At 38.2% G+C, this 20,505-nt stretch overlaps 1 protein-coding gene across 3 annotated transcripts in view; it reads right to left on the reverse strand.

Annotated features, from left to right (window-relative positions):
• Positions 1 to 20,505, reverse strand: part of vps8 (VPS8 subunit of CORVET complex) — a 607,159-nt gene that overhangs the window by 414,071 nt on the left and 172,583 nt on the right. For all 3 annotated transcript variants that reach the window (XM_059967078.1, XM_059967079.1, XM_059967080.1), the window contains one exon: positions 13,373 to 13,419. In XM_059967078.1, the coding sequence (XP_059823061.1) occupies positions 13,373 to 13,419 (47 nt within the window). The remainder of the gene's footprint in view (positions 1 to 13,372; positions 13,420 to 20,505) is intronic.

Here is a 20,505-nt window from a genome sequence, read left to right on the forward strand (position 1 = left end):
TCTCCCCAGAGTGGAAATGTCAAATACAAGCAGAGGTTTAAAGTGAGAAGGGGAAGGTTTTATGAGGCAAGTTTATTTTCTATAGAGAATGGTGGGTGTCTGGAATGGACTACCAGGTTTGAGGGTGGATGCAGATATAACAGCAACACTTAAGAGGCATGGAATAAATTTGGACTGGTATCATGATCATCACAGAAATCATAAGGTGAAGGACCTGTTCCTGTGCTGTATGAGTCCATGCTTGTTCAGATTATGTTTGTAATGATATCTGGAATCATGTGGTCTTGATAAAACCCAAATCAGGCACCAGTAAACATGCAAGTGAGAAGTAAGTAAGCTCGCTGGTAATGCTGATGATTGTGGTCTGATTCTGAGCTGATAAGACAGTGATTTGTTTGAATCTATCCTCCTTTTTGTGTTCAGCGCATACGCAGGCAAGTTTCACCTGTCAAGAGATGCATGTGGGAGAAAGAGGGAATTGCCAAGAAATAAGTGGGGAATGTGCTTGCTGGAATTGTTCTGACAGTTGGCTAAGACTCAATAGGCTAAATAGTCGACTTCTGTGCTGCAAGAAACTGTAATATGAAATCCCTTTTATTTACACCCCTTTGCAGTTTCTTTGCATCCTCCTCACGAATTCAAGCTGTAGTGCCTCATTTTGTTGTTGTAATTCCATTGGAACTACAGCACAAGTTTTGAGTATTATCCCAAATGCTCTCTGATTCCACAAACTTAACCAGATCCAGTGCTCTCAATATTTCTTGATATTGCATGGATTGTACGGTTTCCTCTCACCTTTTTCCTCAGGCTTTTGGTCTGGTTTTGAAGGTCCTGAGGCGGCAAATTAGGTCAATGTAAGAAACACAACCTCCTCCATGGAGTAAAGCAAACTGCTGGAGACTGCATAATATGCTGTGCTTCATGTACAAAAATAGAGTGTCTTGAGAAAGTATTCAGTCTCCACAAATATTTTCACATTTCACTGTCTCGTTCTGTAAATTTCAAATATATTGAAGTAGAATTTTTTAAGCAAATCTTCTAAACATTGTGCATCATGTCAAATCAAAGGAAAAATTCCAAAGCCTGTCAATAATTTACTAAAAATTAAAAACCAAACTTGAGACAGAAAAAGCATTCACCCTCTTTGTAATTAATACGCTAACTTTCCTCAGGTGCAATACTGTGTATAACATTGCCAAATGTAGTAAATTAGAGAATCACTTCTTTTCAATGAATTCATAAGAATAACTACCTCATCTATAAGGCGCAACAGTATGGTAGATTTTCGACAGACCAAACCAAATTGAAAACAAAAGAACATTCAAGTCAGAGAAATGATAATAGAGAAACACATATCCGGGGAAGGATGAAAGACCATCACAAAGACATTGAACATACCTCAGACTTCAGTGCAGTCCATCATGAAAAAGTGGAAAAAATATTAAACCACAGCCATACTACCTAGGACAGGCCACCCCTCTACACAGTCACCAGAGAAGAATGGACATGTAAGAGAGGCTACTGTGATGCCAACAGTCCCTCTGAGTGAGCTGCAGTAGCTGCAATGGGGGATAAAGTTCATGGCTCCACAATCTCCAAGGCTTTACGTTAAAAGGTTATTTATGTAAGAGTGACAAAGGAACAGCCTTGGCTAAAAACAAAACATATCCTTGCAGAAAGATTTTACAGTGTCACTTGGAAAGAAGATACTGGAAAGATGTGGAAGAATTTCTTGTGGTCAGAAGAGACTAAAGTGGAACCTTTTGGCCTCAACACTAAACGGTACATGTGGTGCAAGTCTAATACTGTGCATCATCCCTACTGTAAAGTATGGTGGAGGCAGCATCATGCTAAGGGGATGCCTTTCAACAGCAGGGACTGGATATGTGGTCAGGATTGATGGGGAGATAAATGCTGCTAAATATAGATAGATCCTGGATAAAAAAACTGCTACCTCTGCCAGGAAGATTAATCTGCAAGGAAGTCAATTTTTCAGCAGGACAACAAATCAAAGAACACTGCCAGAGCAACCATGGAGTGGCTTCAAATGAAGAAAACTGATGTCCTTGAGTGGCCTAATCAGAGTCCTGACCTTAACCCTATGAACATCTTTGGCATGACCTCAAGATTGTTGTCTACTGCAGCTCCCTAACTAACCTGGCACAGCATAAGCAATTCTGCAAAGAGGAATGGGAAAATCTTGCTCCATCATATTGTGCAAAGCTAATAGAGTCTTATCCCAAAAGACTATTGGCTTTAATAGCTCCAAGAGGTGTTTCAACTAAATATTGAGCAAAGGGGGACAAATACATTCGAACTGTTAACATTTCAGCATTTGCATTTTTTGTTTTTAATGTATTACATTTTTCTTTGATTTTGCATTCTACTGTGAAAAAAGAACATATGATTCACAAATAAAAGCTCAGTTAAATTGATCAAAATATTTGGTTGTAATACTTAATTATGTAAGCAAAGATTTGGGGCTGAATACTTTTACAAGGCACTGTATCTAGATCCAAATGTGCTGCAGCACTCTGTAGTCTCGCTCTTGCATATTTTGTTTTTCTATTCTTCCTGCCCCACATTGGATTCCAACTGCAAAATTTTGCATCCTCCTTACAATTTGCTTTCCTAGTTTGTTATCATCTGAGTATTTGCTTCCAGTAGACTCATTGCCTTCATAGAAGATGTATTCTATTGAGGGATAAAGGCTATGAGAAAAATGATTCATCTATAACTAAGAGACCTATCAAATTGAACGAAAAGGTATACAAATGTACAAGAATTGTTGTGGTGCATCCTGTGGCCTGCTATGTTCTAAACGGTCAACTTTTAAATGTTGTTGCAGCTTCATTTATCCTAGCAAGAGGAGAAAATTCCACTAAACTCATTCATGTCCAGTACAGGAGTTAAGTTGCTTGCTGCACAACACCCTGCCTTTAACCTGTGCTCTTGTTGCCACAGGATTTTTTTGTGATTGGTCTGGTTAAACTTCTGGTCAAAATGGTCTCATGGTGTTGATGATGTGAAAAGTGATAAAGGTAATGCCATTAAACATCAGAGGGAGATGATATGGACTCATTATTGTAACAACTCATTATCTGGCATCAAAAGTAACTTTAATATAGTGAAATAAAAAAGCAGATGCTGAAATTTTGAAATAAAAATGCTGCTAATATTTAACAGATCAGGCTGAAGCTTAAGGTTCATATAGTTAGTAAAAAACAACTTCAACTTATCTCACATATGGTCAGCAATCTGAACTACTTACTCAATTTCTCTCCATTTAAGAGGCGAAAGCTGTTAAATATATCTGCCTTTTCTGTTTTTACTTCAAAATAGTGCACCAGACTATCAAGGTGGTACAAGCCTTCAGGAATGATAGCACCAACATTGTAATTTGTAAGCATAACTATTTTTTTGCCAGAGAAGCAATTATTTATTTCTGTTCTGTAATAATTAATATTTATTGTGCATCCCAAGAGCTCCTGAAAGAGAGCATGGTGAAACAGATGGAGACCATTTATTAACCAACATCTGTTGTCAGCATAAGGTTTTGGAACAGAATTTGTTGCAGATTCAGCTAAAAATATTATATTTTTAATGTTCTCATATTACTTAATCACTATATCTTTGAAATGATCAGATTAAACAACCAATGAGATAACATTGTTTGGTACTTAAACAAAAAATTAAAACCTAATCTAACTTCTACTCATCTTGCTAGATGCAACATCAAATGCTAAATTCATGTTTAACAGTACCATTTTTCTTTCTCACTTTTTACAGGACTTTCCACGAAAACAATAGCTTACTCAGCATGGTAAAAACAAATTGCTTGCTTGAAATTACAGACCTCTGTAGATCTGTGGAATCTCAGTTACTATTATTTTACTCTACCATTTATGATACACAGGATAGATAATGCATTAGAAAGGGTTTTTTGTAAGTCAATAGGTTCTCAGAGTTTAAAGGTATGGGAACAAGAAAGTGAAAATGATTTGGAAATGTTACAGTAAGACTACAGGGTTGTTCAATCACTTTCTATTTAAAATACATTAATATCAATTGTACGACTCTACAATACACCCATCTTGATCAAAAAAAGATGACTGGAAATATAACAGAAGGGATAGGCTTCAAGTAGCTGGGGAAAATAACAGCCATCCAGTATGAAGCTATTGCTGAGTTTGAAGAGTATCAGATTAGGTGGACTAGAACAAGCAGGCACAACAGTAAATGAGCAATAGAAGCAAAATAGGAACTATAGTGAAAGAAAGGACATTCAAAGGTAGGTCACACTGCATAACTACTGTAAATACCAGCGAAAGAATATCAGAAAACATGTCAGATTCATAATTCAGTAGATAGCCATGCTGAACACAATATTCAGAGAAATGAATGTAAAGGGGGTTTCTTCTTTTTTCTTTGTTACTGTATATGTAATCAAAATGGCTTCTTTGTTTTGTTAAAAGCAGGAATGCTTCTTTGTTGCAAGAGAGTGCTGTAAGCTTGTTTGGGTTAAAATTTACTGATAACGAGAATTGTATTCCTTTGTAAACCAATTGGGATTAATGTTGTTCTTTCTTCTGAGTCTGTAAGCTATTGTTGGTGGGCTCTTGGGGAGATTGGCGTGAGGGGTTGAGAGAGAGGACGCGATGCTGTAAGCTGGGTGAGGAACGGACCCTAAGCGAGGGTCCGAGGCCAAGAGGTACTCCGAGGAGAGGAGATGAAGCTAGATGTGCTTGGTTGACCACTTTGGATGGTCCTAAGCTGCGAGTCAAGGAGTTTGGAAGGGATCGAATGGTGGCCAGAAGACTTCAGTAATTGAGCTCCAATGGTTGTGCACTAAGTGGTTTGGACTTTGATAAGTTTGGCACCTTTTCTTTATTTTTTTCTTCATATATACTGTATCGTTATTAATCACTTAGTTATAGTAACCTTTATAAATCGTACTCATTTAATCGCATATGGTGTACTGTCTGTTTTTGGGCGAGGCGGGGACATCACACAGCATCCACACCAGCTGATTACCCAGTTTGGCGGGGCCGAAGGCTGCTCCCCCTAGACGAGAACGAGCAGACCGAGCCAGAGGCAACCCAAGGGGTTACAATGTCTTGTGTATGTGACTCAAAATGGCTTCTTTGGTCTGTTAAGAGTAGGAATGCTTCTTTGTCTGATAAGTGTTTCTTTTGCAGTTGTTTAGCTTTAGACTTGCTGATATGGGGATTGTATTCATTTGTTAACCAATGGGGAATGTTATTTTGTCTTATGAAGCTGGGAACTTGGGGGGGGGGGGGGGGGGTTTCGTGGGTTTTCCGGAGAGTCGGGAGGAAGACACCGAGGAAGGTGGACGTGTGCTGCACTGCTTGGTTGACCACCGGGGTGGTCCCAGGTGCGAAGACGTGGAGGTCGGAGGCAAGCGACGAGGGGTCGAATGGTTTGATGGTTGAGCTCCAACAGTGTGCACTAAACTGACTGAACTTTGATAAGTTGGTGCTTTTTGCTATTTCTGTTCTTTCATATATATTGTATTGCCTAGTACTCTTTTAGTTTTAGTAAACTCTTTAAAGTGTATTTCATAACGGTATCTGGTGTGAATTTGATACTGTGTGCGGACGCGAGGCATTAACTTGATTCTCACAGCACCTGCGTGTACGGGAGGTGGGATTGGTGTGTGGCTGGATCTCCTTTTCCCCTAGACATATACCAGTCTGTTGGTTAAGTGTTACATGAAAAACAAATGGAGACAGAGTATTTAATAACTGCATATTATAAGTGCAAAATCAAAAGTCTTAAAAAAAAATACAAATCATTTAAGTGTGGCCAAAGGAATGAGAGGGGACAGCAGAGGGGATTTGCAACAGGAGATTACGAACTTCATTTTGCTGGGAAAGAGAGCATTGCTGAAGAACTATGAATCCTGGACTTACCTTCACTAAATACAACCAAAAGCACCAAAAAGAAAATGAAGTAGATAGAGACAAGGTAAAGATTAGCAGTGCTCATGTTGAAAGTACTTCTTCTCTCTTAGAAACTAAAGGTAAAATGTGCAAGGTGGTGGACACGTTCTCATAGAGACCAAAGAAATGGAGGAGTGCAAAGGATAGGATTCTGATCAGAATAATAAAAGCACATGATTCAAAGTTCAAAGTAAAATTTATTATCAGAGTACATATTTGGCACCACATACAACCCTGAGATTCATTTTCTGTGGGTGTACTTAGCATGCCAGTCAGCCTACTCTGGAGAATCTCTGGGAGACATTAACCAGAGTCATTATTGAATAGTAAAATGAATCGATATGTTTGTTCATTGTTGTCACATCTACCAATGTACGGTGAAAACTTGCCTTTCATTCAGTCCAAACATTCAATACAATGGTGCATTGAGTTGTACAAAGTAAAACAATAAGAGTTCAGAATAAGGTGTAAAATTACAGAGAAGTGCAATGCAAGTAAACAGTAAGATGCAAGGTCACGGGGTATGTCATAAGGTCAAGAGTCCACATTTAATCTTTAATTATACTGGCTGCTTTACAGAGGCAGCAAGTAGTATAGGCAAGAGTCCATGAAGGTTGGTTTCCATCTCTGAAGTTCTGAGTGGTGTTTACAACTCTGCAGCTTCTTGCAGTCATGAGCAGGGTAGCTGCTATCCAAAACCAGGATATGGTATAACAAAGGGGAAATGCCGAATGTCCTCTAAGGAACTAGAGATGCTGGTAAGCTTTCTTGGCTGTGGCAATAACATGCTTGTTCCAGGACAGGCTGTTTAGTAATGATCACTCAAAGGAACTATAGAAGCTCTCAATACCATTGACCACAGCACCATTAATGTAGACAGGAGCATGTGCACCTCCCCCTTTTGGAAGTCAGTAATCAGCTCTTGGTTTTATGACATTGCATAGTTGTTCTAATGCCATGTTACTAGCTCTCCATCTCCTTCCTGAATTCCAACCCATCATTGTTTGAGATACAACCCTTTAAAGAAATATGACCCAACACTTTATTCTGCACTCTTATTGTTTTACCTGCAAATTTATAGATGGAGCTTGATCAGAAACTGGCCATGTAGTCATGAGTGTACAAAGAGCAGATAAGTGGCTGACAACAGAGCCTTCTGGGGTGCCAGTGCTAAGAATAATCATGGCAGAGATGTTGTTGCCTATCCTTACTGATAGCTTTATCAAAGTCATATCTTGTTTCTTGTAAAGGTCAATTTCATGTCAAATCACCTGATATGAACACTGCAGACCTAATCTTCAGTAGGAAATGGATCTCCCAGTTCATCCACATTTTCTGGTTTGGGAACACCGGGATTGTCCTCTTTTAAACACAGTCCTGAACACATTTGATGGTCTGATTTACCACAGTGTGGGAAGGGTGGGACATGGTATATACATCTTTGATGGTGTAGCAAAGGTCAAAGGTGCTTGGAACCCTAGTGGTTCTTTGGTAACACACTCTTAAAGTTGGCCTGGTCGAAATTAGCAGCAATGATGAAAAGGACCTCAGAATATCCCATTTCAAGCTTGGTGACCAAGGGTTAATACATGAAAGCAAATTGCAATTTGCCAACCCTAACTCAGCTTCAAGGAAGAGCACTGAGAGTAATGGGTTGATGCTGAATGCAGTAATTTCATAATTAAGAAAATAATTGAAAAAAAAACCTGAATTCCCATAGTTTTAAAGATGCAAAGTTGGTTATGTCACTGAAAGCAGAACGTTATGGTCAGCAGATGTTTTTCAGACCTGAAGAAGCTATACAAAAGTATTCACAGGGTCAGAAAGAAACACTGCTCTTTTTTTAATACATCAAAAATTAGGATTTTTGTATGTACTGAACAATTTCAAAGTTGTCCAAAGTTGCAGGTGACAGAAATATTGCAAAATATATATGCTGTGGAGGAAAACAATGCAATTTGGTGAGATGGTCAGAAATTGTCAGGTATTAAGTAGAGAAGTATTAGGCAATTAATTCTGAAAGAAAGAATGAGGGTCAATACTAATCAACGAATCACTTTCAAGGGCTCTTCATCTGAGGTTCTCGATATTTATTGCTTATAATTATTATTATTCTTTCTTTTTTCACCTTTCTTTTTGTATTTGAACAGTTTGTTGTATTTTGCACACTGGTTGTCCATCCTGTTGGTGCAGCTTTTCATTGACTCTGTTATGGTTATTGAATTTATTGCACATGCCCACAAGGATATTAATTTCAGTGTTACGTATGGTGATATACATGTACTTTGATAATAAATTTACTTTGAACTTTTTTTTGTAGTTTAGAAGGGATGCAGGAGAACAAAGTACTTGTGTGCTTACATACACATCTCAGCAGATGGTAGGAAAATTTAAGATGAATTTATACATGAAATAGCATATCCATTTATTTTGTATTTAATCCGCAGAAAACACTCAGTAGAGTACAGCTCCAGTCATGTGACCAATTTTGATTGGATGTTAAAAGCCTTAGGCCTTAATGGATGAAAAAGATAGCCCAATGGTACTCTTAGCAGTTTCTCACAATTCTTTCAAGACTTGCAGTCAGAGGTCTTGCAATTCCTGTACCAGACAGTGAAGCAGCTGGTCAGGACATTCTTCATGGTGTTCCTGTAAAAGCTGGTTAGAATGGGGGATGGAGGTAGCCTCACTCATCACAATCTCCAAAGTGTAGAAGCTGCTGTGCTTTCTTGACCAAAGCAGTGGTGTTGAGGAACTAAATAAAATCCACCACGATGTGCTTCTAAGTCTCTCCTAACAGGAGTCATGTATGAATGGTGACAGGTGACCAGCCTGCACCTTCCAAAAGTCCACAATCATCTTTTTAGTCTTGTCCACTTTGAGCCTTGGGTTGCTGTGCTCACACCATTCTACCAGCCACCCTATCTCCTCTCTGTACGCCAACTCATATCATTGCTGATGAAGCCAAACACTGTTGTGTCATCAGCAAACTCAATGATTCAGTTAAACTGGATCTAGCAATGCAGTCATGCACCAGCAGCGTGAAGAGCAGTAGTTTGAGCACGCAGCGCTGGAGAACGCTGGTGCTCAGTGTGATGGAGCTAGAGATGTTTTTACCAACATGGACTGACTGTGACCTTTCTTGTCAAGACCAGGATCAGTTACAGCGAGAAGTGTTGAGACCTATACTGAAGAATGACCATATTAATCTATCATTAAAGATGCAAAGATAATTAATTGGAATTGCACTTAGTACAAAAACTTCGATGACTTCTAGTGGCTAGAGGAACTAGGCTGTTACTTTTATGACAAAAATGGAGAAGGAAAGATTTAAATGAGGGAAACATAGTAACCAGAAAGCAGAATCAGGTTTAGCATTACTGGTATATGTCGTGAAATCTGTTAACTTTGTGGCAGCAATACAATGCAAAACATGATAGATATAGAAAAAAAACTGAATTACAGTGATTATATATGTGTATATTAAATAGTTAAGTTAAAACAAATAATGCAAAAAGCAGAAATCAATAAAAAATGGAGTGATGGAGTGAGGTAGTGAGCTAGAAACTGGATGGCAGAGGGGAAGAAGCTGCTCCTGAAGCAGAAATGCTCCACTCAGATCCTCAAGCCCAATCTGATCATAACCTTATCTTCTTTCCTGTCTACCCACAGTCATGTTTCACCTCTTGAATTAAAGACTTATTTTCTTGTCTTAAAGGAAATTCAAAGATTCTAGATCCATCACCCTTTGAGCCTCGCATTCTGTCTGGGTAGCCTCCGATCTGATACCATGAACATCAATTTCTCTAGCGTCTGGTAATATCTTTCCCTCTTCCCCTTCTCTCTTTTTCCATTGTTACGAATGTGATGCAACTCTGAGGGGCCGAAGGGTACAAAGTCGCCCCCCCCTCCTTTTTGAGAATCGCAAGATTGCTATTATTTCGAGTCTGAGACCCAGGAAATGAGAGAGAGACATCCAGAATACACAAGGTTTGGAATGTGTCCTGACCTCAGCGAAACAGAACCATTGATAGCGGCTATTGTCTCTTGCAGACGGAATTGTGCATTGAGTACTGCATTGAAACCCCTCAGGGGACAACCAGAGTGGTCTGGTTGAGGGATTGCATCATCCCAACCTGATTGACATCTGAGACCCCGTGAGTAAGGATAAAAGAGGGGTCTGGGGAACAACCCCTTCAGACGCACCAGGAGAAACGCTAGAAATCCCGTGACAGCGTTAATAGCGACAGCCGGTGGGGGCTCGTATGCATCCTCCCTTGCCTGGGTTGGCGGGCTCACCACGGAAGAACGGCTTAGCTAAAGGACAGGCCACAAGTGAAAGGCCACGACAACAAGACTCCTGACGGATCGAAATCATAAAAGGAAAATCGGCAAGTTTTTCTCCCAAATCTCTCTCTCTCTCCAACCATTGCAACCCAGTGGTCCCCAAAGGTTGCAGCCTGCATGAACTGAGTGAACTTTATATTTCCATCGGACAATACATTATCCCCTAGACAACGATAGAGCTTATTTCTTATTGATTATTATTATACCTGCACTTTTAGATTTAGTATTGACGACGTGTATTATCTGTATATTTGCATTGATATTATTTTTGTGTATTTTTACTAATAAATACTGTTAAAAATAGTAACATCAGACTTCAACGGACATCTCCATCTTTGCTGGTAAGTGACCCAGTTACGGGGTTCATAACACCATCCTCCATTCAAGTTCCCCTCTCACACTTTTGCTTCTCCTCATCAGCCCATCACCTTCCCCAGGTTCCCCTCCTCCTTTCCTTTCTGCCATGGTCCACTCTCCTCTCCTGTCAGATTCCTCTTTCATCAGCTACTCTCCACTTCCACTATCTCTTCCAGCGTCTCGCTTTATCCTCACCCTTCCCACATCTGGTCTCACATATTACATGCCAGTTTGCACTCCTTCCCCTTCCTCACTTTCTTATTCTGGCTACTTACCCCCTTCCTTTCCAGACCTGACCCGAAACAGCAACTGTTTATTACCCTTCATATACACTGCCCATCTTGCTGAGTTCCTCCAACATTTTGTGTGTGTTGCTCAAGATTTCTGACGTCTGCAGAATCTCATGTTTATATCAGACTGGACAACGGGGTGACCTGTTGGGGCACCCTTTGAGAGAAGGGTAGTGCAGTCTGATGCGACCAGAATGAACACTAAATTTTCCTAGATGATATTGGTATTACTTTGGTATGGAAATTGAAGAAGAAAACCTCAGTTTATTAAAGGAGGAGGACGCGTAGCAAGGCAAATATAGCTCCTCCTCATTTAACGACGGACACTTTTGATGGCATCATTTCTAGTTGATCTGCTACCCTTGTGCCTCTCGTCATTCTGGAGACGTGCAGTCCCTTCATTCGCTGTCTCTTCATCTCTTCTGTTTATTCTTTGTCTCTGATCTTGGAGACGTGCATTTCTCTGCCACTTTGTCCCTTTCTCTCTTTCCCTCCTGTGCCTGTTTTTGTCATTCTGGACACATGCAGCCGTTTCATCCTCCATCGTTTAATCTCTTCTGCTGTTTGTTGTTTGTCTCTGATCCTGGAGACGTGCAGCCTTGGCCTCATCCGATTCTTGTTTTTTCCCTCTCCTTGCTGCTTCCCGACGATGTTTGGCATCATCTCTTGATCATAATGTCCCCCTTCTCTTTCCACATGGCATAATTAGGCTGACCATATTTTTTTTACCCTAATGCTGGATAGAAAATATGAAGCAGTAACACCAAAGCCTCCAGGATGCTAATTATTCTTGATGATGTGGTTGGCACTCTCCTAAATGGATGTGATATAGTCACCACTGTCCTTTGACTGCAGCAAAGGGTTTAATAGGTGTCTTGAAGTACGTCGTTACAATAAAAATTATCGCTTATTGATGGGTGGCAGTTAGATCTGTCCCAATCCTGCACATGTTGTTGGTGATTAGCAGAATGTGACCGCTCGAAATAGAGCTGCCCTGCCCTTTTGCTCCGGTTAGCGTCAGTGCTGTGAGCATTGTGAAGCGCTTCTGAGGCTTGCCATGCGCATGCGTCATGGTGTCAAGTCGCGGTTTCCATCATGCCTGACATCGGCTCTCAGGTGAAAGCAGAGCTGTTGATTTTGGCAAGTGAGCAATTTTATACGAATATATAACCCTGAACTTTGCCTGCATTCTGTAAGTTAGCGCATTTTAAGTTGATTTAGCCAAAAATAGTGCCACTGTAATGCACCATTTGCGCTAATTGGAGGTCACAGACAGACAAACAGAGCATGAGTGCTTTAGTATATAGATAGATATATTATTCCCTTAAACCGTGATACATCTGAGGTTCAATTAACTGAAAAGAATATAAAGGAAACAGCTCATTGTATTCTTCCTTGGGATTGCTTGATGTTGATTTCATATTTAAAAAACTGAAAATATACCAGAAATGTATGTATACAGTAGCTAATAAAATAGAAAAATTTCGATTATTAGGAAATATTACAAACAATAAGAGGGAAATAAAAATGGCCATTTTAATTTCTGAACAAACATACAGTAACACGACAGTGTTGCTTATTCACAGAGTTCCATGATTGCAAAGTAGTTGCAGTGTGTTGATCAGATCATTACTGATTTGTGCACATTACAATATAAAAGTCAGAAATGAGCTGCAGTTCAGATACTCTGTTCCACGTGATCCCTTCTATTTGAATGCATTCACCAAATTTGATCAAAAAGACACATTTAGTTATTTTAGTTTAGTGGATAAGTTTGGACTTTTTTTAATTACCAAAATTCCTTCGAAGAGCTTCTAGACGCTTCCGGATTTTAGGGAGGGATCGGGCACCCGAGGCTTATTTGGCATGGAATAACATGAACAGCGATGCTCCAAGAAATCCCCACACTAATACAGAATACACGTTCTGTAGTAAATGAACTAACATTGCTCAAAATATGCAAATCATTGGTGTTAATAGAGAAATTCTAACATCATTGCCAAGAAGGTGTGTTTTTGTCGTGAGTAATATACTAAGCTTTATCAACACTATTGCTGCAATTTGATGCATAAAGTTAATATAAATTCATAATGATGTTCAGTCTGACTCTGCTAGTTACTTATTTTAGAATGCTGAATAAAAATGAAAATTATTTTATTTGCCTGTACCTATTCTTACATGCACAAACTTGAAAACCTAAACATTTTTCTGTCAATTCACTTATTTCATCTTTTACTTTTGAAAATGCTTTCAAAACTTATACTCATAACCTCAGCAAGGACTTTGGTTGTAATGGGATATTGAAGCAAGACATTTACAAAGGTAGAAAAATGATCAATCCAAATCAAATAACTGGAAGAAGTTAACTTAATGCATGAATATATTAGATTATACTTGCAGCAAACGTATACTTACGGAGAATCCAAAAGACTCTGTAATAACTGAAATAGCATGTGTTCGTCCTGAAAAAAACATAAAAGACAAAAAAACAATTAAGTTATCACCAAGCCTTAGATATTTTTTGCACTGAGCAGTAACCAATGAATCCTAACACCAGTGTTTTTTTATTAAAAATGTGTGTTTTGGACAGATTGGAAAAAAATAAAAACAATTTTTTTTAGCTTTTGAGGATGAAAACATGAAAAAATTATTCTCTTTTAATTATTGACAGCATAGAATGTAGCAATACCAACTTTATGTGTACTTAAACCGAGCAGGCAACATACTCACAACAAAGGCTTTGCTTTCATCTAATTATTCAAGTAATTAATATAGAAAATTGTCAACTGTTTCCAATTCCTTGATACATCTGATATACATCTATTCCCCCAAAGCTGTATTTACATAGGAATTTGTGCAAATTGGCTTCTGGTCTTTTGCACTATTTAATTATGTTTGTAACTTAGTGACTTTTATTCCTTGCACTTTAGACTGCAGCAAAATAACTAATTTTACAACATATGTTACTGATTCTGATTCTGAAGTTTTTTTAAGTATTGGGAACACAGTACTGATGGCAGAATTTAAAACACAGCATGATCATCCAGGAAGACATATTCTGCTTTGTTCAAGATTCAGCCTGCTTTGGATCCAAGTGGATCATATTAACTGCGATGTTGGTGTAAAGAAAATACTATAACGGGAATGTACACAAATTCAACTACGCTGTGAATGTGTCCATTGACCTTCAACACCATGTGATGACTGGACTTCAATGTAGCTGACATCCTTAATGCTGTTACCAAAGAATCCAATTCTGCTTTAACTCTAGAGAAACACTCCTCAATGACTACCCCTTGTTTTCTAACATCCAGCCAATTTTTAATCTATTGCACTAATAGAATGAGTCAAAATGTTCTGGATCAGCATACCAGGAGAGATCTTGTCAAATGCTTTACTAAAATTCATGTAAACAACCTATCCTATAGCCACAATAGGTTAACGACAGACACAATCTCCATGGCTCTTCACACAGCTTTAGACCACCTAACCGACACAAACACCTACGTCAGGATGCTGTTCATCGACTATAGATCTACATTGAATACCATCATTCCCACAATCTTGATTGAGAAGTTGCAGAACCTGGACTTCTGTACCTCCCTCTGCAATTGGATCCTCGACTTCCTAACCTGAAGACCACAATCTGTGCAGATTGGTGATAATATATCCTCTTTGCTGACGATCAACACCTGTGCATCTCAGGGGTGTGGGCTTAGCCCACTGCTCTACTTCCAATATACATATGACTGTGTGGCTAGACATAGCTCAAATACCAGCTATAAATTTGTTGACGATACAACCACTGTTGGTAGAATCTCATGCCAACTAAAGGAGTGCGGCCACAGCAACAACCTGGCACTCAACATCAGTAAGATCAAAAAGCTGATTGTGGACTTCAAGAAAGGTAAAATGAAGGAACACATACCAATCCTCATAGAAGTGGAGAGAGTGAGCGGCTTCAAGACTTCTGAGGATCTAACCTGGTCCCAGCATATCGATGCAGTTATAAAGAAGGCAAGACAGCGACTATACTTTATTAGGAGTTTGAAGAAATTTGGTATGTAAACAAATATACTCAAAAACTTCCATAGTTGTACCGTGGAGAGCATTCTGACAGGCTGCATCACTGTTTGGTATGGAGAGGCTACTGCACAAGACCAAAAGAAGATGCAGAAGGTTGTAAATCTAGTCAGCTCCATCTTGGGTACCAGCCTACAAAGTACCCAAGACATCTTCAGGGACCAGTGTCTCAGAAAGGCAGCGTCCATTATTAAGCACCTCCAGCACTCAGGGCATGCCCTTTTCTCACTGTTACCATCAGGTAGGAGATACAGAAGCCTGAAGGTACACACTCAGCGATTCAGGAACAGTTTCTTCCCCTCTGCCATCTGATTTGCTAAATCGGTGTCCACTTTTTTAAAAAAATGTACAGTATTTGTTTTTGCAAGTTTTAAAAAATCTATTCAATATATGTATACTGTAGTTGATTTATTTATTTATTATTATTTTTATTTTATTTATTATTATTTTTATTTTATTTATTATTTTGTTTCTGCTAGATTATGTATTGTATTGAACTGTTGCAGCTAAGTTAACAAATTTCACATCACATACCAGTGATAATAAAACTGACTCTGATTCTGACTTCAACTGTACTTTGTGCTGCCTCGATAAAGCAAACCATCGTAATCAAAGACCCCACCCACCCAAGACATTCTCTCGTCTCCTCCTTCATTGGGCAGAAGATGCAAAAGCCTGAAAGCATGTACACCAGGCTCAAAGACAGTTTCTATCCCACCACTGTAAGAATATTGAATGGTACCATAGTGCAATATGATGGACTCTTGATTTCACAGTCTATTTCACTGTGAGCCCTGCACATTACTTTCTGCCAAACTGCACTGTTTCTGTAAAAATAACATTTTATTCACTTGCAGTTACTGCTGCCTCAGTGCAATGTTGTAATGAAAAGGTCTGCATGGCTGGCATGTAAAGCAAATATTTTCCATTGTCTCTTGGTACATGTGGCAATAATAAATGAATAACCACTATGTTTGTGTACTTAAGACTTATCTTAACATTTTTCAGAAATAATAGGACATATCCTCCAGACAATAATAGCTTTGAATTCTGTCACTTTTACTCAAATTTTATTGATGTTTTATGATTATATTTAATAGAACATTATTTCTTTCTTTGTCCTCACCATTAACCCGATACCAGTACAGTTAAAAATACAGGGAAAAGGAATACTGTTCTTGCTTTTCCCAAGTTATATTAGGTAACAACGCTTTTGTCAAAAATAACTTATCTGCTGGGGTTCAAGGGTAAAACATGGATGTCGAGTCAATTTGAAATTTTATCCCAGAACGCAGCTTCAAACCCTCCTAATTCTCCATCCTCTAGTGCTACCTCAACCCCTATATCTTCAATCAGCTTTAGTCTCTAGTTTTAAATATTCTATATCCCTGGTCAATATTGCATTTCCATTCTACATTAATTTCAGTGAATTCAATTCAATCTTTGTGTTATGCACAATGTCAAATTTCTGTCAAGCTCATCCTTGCTGAATTTCATTGGTCCTGTTCTTTCAGCATTTCATGTCTACAAAAACCTTTACCTCATTCACAATCACTCCTCACCTCTGTAACCTTGCTATCTGAAAATCTTCTCCTTGAGCACTCTAATTCTCAAATGCTGAAGCACCACCACCCTAAACAATCATTCCTATCCTTCCTTTGGAATATTAAGACACTCATGATGAATTTCCCTTTATACCTCTGCATCCTTTTCTCTTCCTTTGAGCCCCCTTAACTAAGATTACATCAGTAATTGAAATATGTATTAAATCAAAAAAGTTCTCTTAAAAATAAAGATGTGATCATCACAAAAAGTTATGCAATTCATATGAAGCTCGAGGGTGAATAAATATTAAGACATGAAGTCACAAACAAGCATCATTTTCATTATGTAATAGTAATGTTTTATTAACTGTACACCTGAAAATCTTCTAAAAGCGTTCTTCTGCACTAACTGCACAGCTTAAATAAAAATTACTCTCGCTGAGTAAATGAAATTATCAAAGAATCTTCAGAAATAGCTCTCACTCTGGAAAACAGCTGATCTATTTAACATTATACACAATGATACAATTGATACTTACTACAAATAACATGGTGCAGCAAGGCTACACGTTCACTTGCGTAACAGTTAGTTCAAGATGTGAGTGACATTTCGCAATAGGGCAACATGTTAGAAACATGGAAGTAGATATTATTGCAGTGCTTGTTTATTCAAGCAACTTGGTCTCAAATTGTGAATTGCAATCACATAAAAATCATCACTGCTGCTTATTCATGTTTCGAGATAGCTCAGAATCCCATTCTTCTGGCAAGATTCTAACACCTTCCCACATCAAATATACTAGCAAAGTTTATAGCACTAAACACTAAATAATATCTTATTTTCCAGTAGCGATCCCTGTAGTATTATAAAGTTTCAGCACACATTTTAAAAATAATTGTGTAAAATTCTGCACCATCTGTCAGTATTGACATCAGGTGCCAATTTTCATTAGATTCAGCACTTCTCTTTCCTTGCCACCTACAAGTGTTTAAAAAAAATACAAATCACCCAGAGTAATCAAACTGCTAACAATGACCATAAATACTCTGCAGCTGAGAACTAAAGATTATTTGAAATTGTAGCATCACTAATGGCACTGAATTATAGTTCTTAACTGCAGGAACTCAGAGCAAACTGTCAAATACAACAAACATGTAACTGGCAAAAATCCTGCAATTAATGGGGTGTTCCTGGTGTTTAAATTACCCACTTTATAATTAGGTAAAATTTGCAATTCTATGTTCACTGCCTTCTTTTTAATTCACTGCCAAGCACATTATAATAGGGTGTTAATCTATTTTGTCAAAGGGAAACAGTACATCCTCTATTTTAAAAGTATCCAATTTTCTTGATGGCATACAATGTAGAGGTAGGTAGGCTAAATGATTGGACAATAGCTTCAGGATATTCAAACAGATCCTTGGAGAAATTGAATAACTATTGATAGATCTTCCAAGATAAAAAATCTGTACATTTCTCCTTGGGTATGCATGTGAGCTAATAACCCAAGATATGAAACTACATTATTCATTCCTGTACACAACATTCCTAATTATCCTAATCTTAGCAGAAAGGAACACCTGTACAATTGCTTGCTTAAAATAACAGTTTGATTGAATTTTAACTTCAACAAGTTTAAACCTTGCTGAAATGACATTCAGCAGCCACTTTATTAGGTACCTCCTGTATGTTCTGGGTTATCTGCTGCTATTGCCCATCAACTTCAAGGTTTGACATATTATGCATTTAGAGACGTTCTTCTGCACACCACTGTTGTAAAGCCTGATTATCTGAATTACTTACTGTCACCTTATTCCAGTCTGGCTATTCTCCTCTGACCTCTTATTAACAAGGCATTTTCGTCCACAGAACTGCAACTCACTGGATTTTTTTTCCATTTTTGCACCATTCTCTGTAAACTCTAGAAACTGTTGTAAATGAGAATCCCAGGAGATCAGCAATTTCTTGGCTGCTCAAGCTACGTCTGTCACCACCAATCATTCTACTGTAAAGGTCACTTATATCACAGTTCTTCCCTATTCTTATGTTTGGTCTGAACAACTGAACTTCTTGACCGTGTCTGCATGCTTTTATGCATTGAGTTGCTGCCACCTGGTTGGCTGAAAAGATACTTGCATTAATGTGCAGGGGTACCTAATAAAGTGGCATTGATTGTATATACGTCATTATTGAGAACACACATGGAGAACTGGGAGTGTTCTTAGTCTCCATCCCCAAGGATGTATACACTCCTTGGAGTCAGTACATTACAGATGAAGAAATAACCCAGAGCTACACTCATTAGGTTTATAAGAATGATTCAACTCATTGAGAGCTAATACTCTCAGAGGAATGAACTGAGCAGAGATCAAGAACCCGTTCCTCCTTTGAGAGCCCGTCTCTGGATAAAGGATTGGTTAATCAAGATCAAGGTTGTGAAGGTAGAGTTCTTAGAATACTGTGGGTGTTAAGTTACAAGCATATTCAAGAGAGTAGAGATTTCTTGACGGGACATGAGGGATCAAGTTCAAAGGTGGATAATGCACTGGTTTGGTAGTGACCTTATTAAAGGAGACAGCATCTCAAAGGACTAGATGGCCTACACTTGCTTTTATTTCATTATATCATTTTTAAACTTTTAAATTGGCTGCTGCAGGTTTAAATAAAACACAACAGCAATCTTTAACAGCCACGATACACACTTTCACACAAGACTAAGTCTGTGACAAGAAGAAGAGAAGTATAACAATGAAATTAGTAATGTATTACAAGAAAGTTTACAAATCGCAGCAATCATTATTAACATGTAATATGCAGGCAATATGCAAATATAGAATGTACGGAATTTCACAACTATTCAGGGTTACAACATGTCATCTCTCTCCAAAGCATGATTATGACGAAAGAGCTTTTTAAAAAAGTAAAAGCTTACAGAGTGATGCTCAAATGATGGTGCAGATTAGATCTGAATAAAATGCCAGATGCATCAAGTTTAACGAAAATTAAACTATGAAACATTAAAATTGGCATGGCATTCAAAATTATCAAATAACCAGAACAGAAACATAATTGTTTCATCACTGTTCAAAAATATCCTACAATATAATAACTAATGAACCATTTCCCAACTGAAATTTGCATCCTCAAGATAAGCAAGCTGAACTCATGTACAAGCATAAAGCACTCTAAAGAAATTAGCCTGAAAAACTGTCTGATGAACAACTTCATTAATGTGGAAGCTTGCCAGGCAACGTAGATTGGATGAGATATCCACGAATGATAAATCACCGCTAGTTTCTGGTTAGTTTGTGCCACTCTATCATTAGCTTTTCAAAAATAGTAATTGATTAACATTTGTCACTTTCATGATTTGTTGTATTTATAATCATCATCATTGATAATTAATTACATGCCCATTCTTTCTGGCAACATGATTTTTATTGATTGTCAATCAACACTTTTCCAAAAATTAAATAAGTATGGTGTCTCATTTTTCAGACTGTTTAGTCATAGATTTGAAAAATGGATTTATTGAAATTTACTTCTCAGTTTCCCCTTATTCAAACTTCAGTCTTTCTTTTTGTGTTGGATTCAACATTGAACTTACCTGCACTAGTTCAATCCCCCCTCCCCCCGATTAATCATCTATCTTTTAATGTCAATATTCAAGATGATGATCAACAGGAGACACTCGTTATATATTTGTACATGAACACAGAAATCTGTTGATGTACCCCTCCAAGGCAGGCAAACTGGTTCCAAAACAATGAAGGATCACTATTTAACTTTGAAGACTGATGTTTAAGGTCTGACCAAGGAGCAAGTGCTTCAAAACTGACCAATTTCAGTTCAAGACAGAGACCATGGTCCAGAAAGCAAATTGTCTGTCACTTATATTCAGTTCTTTAAATAGTGATCAA

Source organism: Hypanus sabinus, chromosome 4, assembly GCF_030144855.1.
Source record: "Hypanus sabinus isolate sHypSab1 chromosome 4, sHypSab1.hap1, whole genome shotgun sequence".
Taxonomy (NCBI): Eukaryota; Metazoa; Chordata; class Chondrichthyes; order Myliobatiformes; family Dasyatidae; genus Hypanus; species Hypanus sabinus.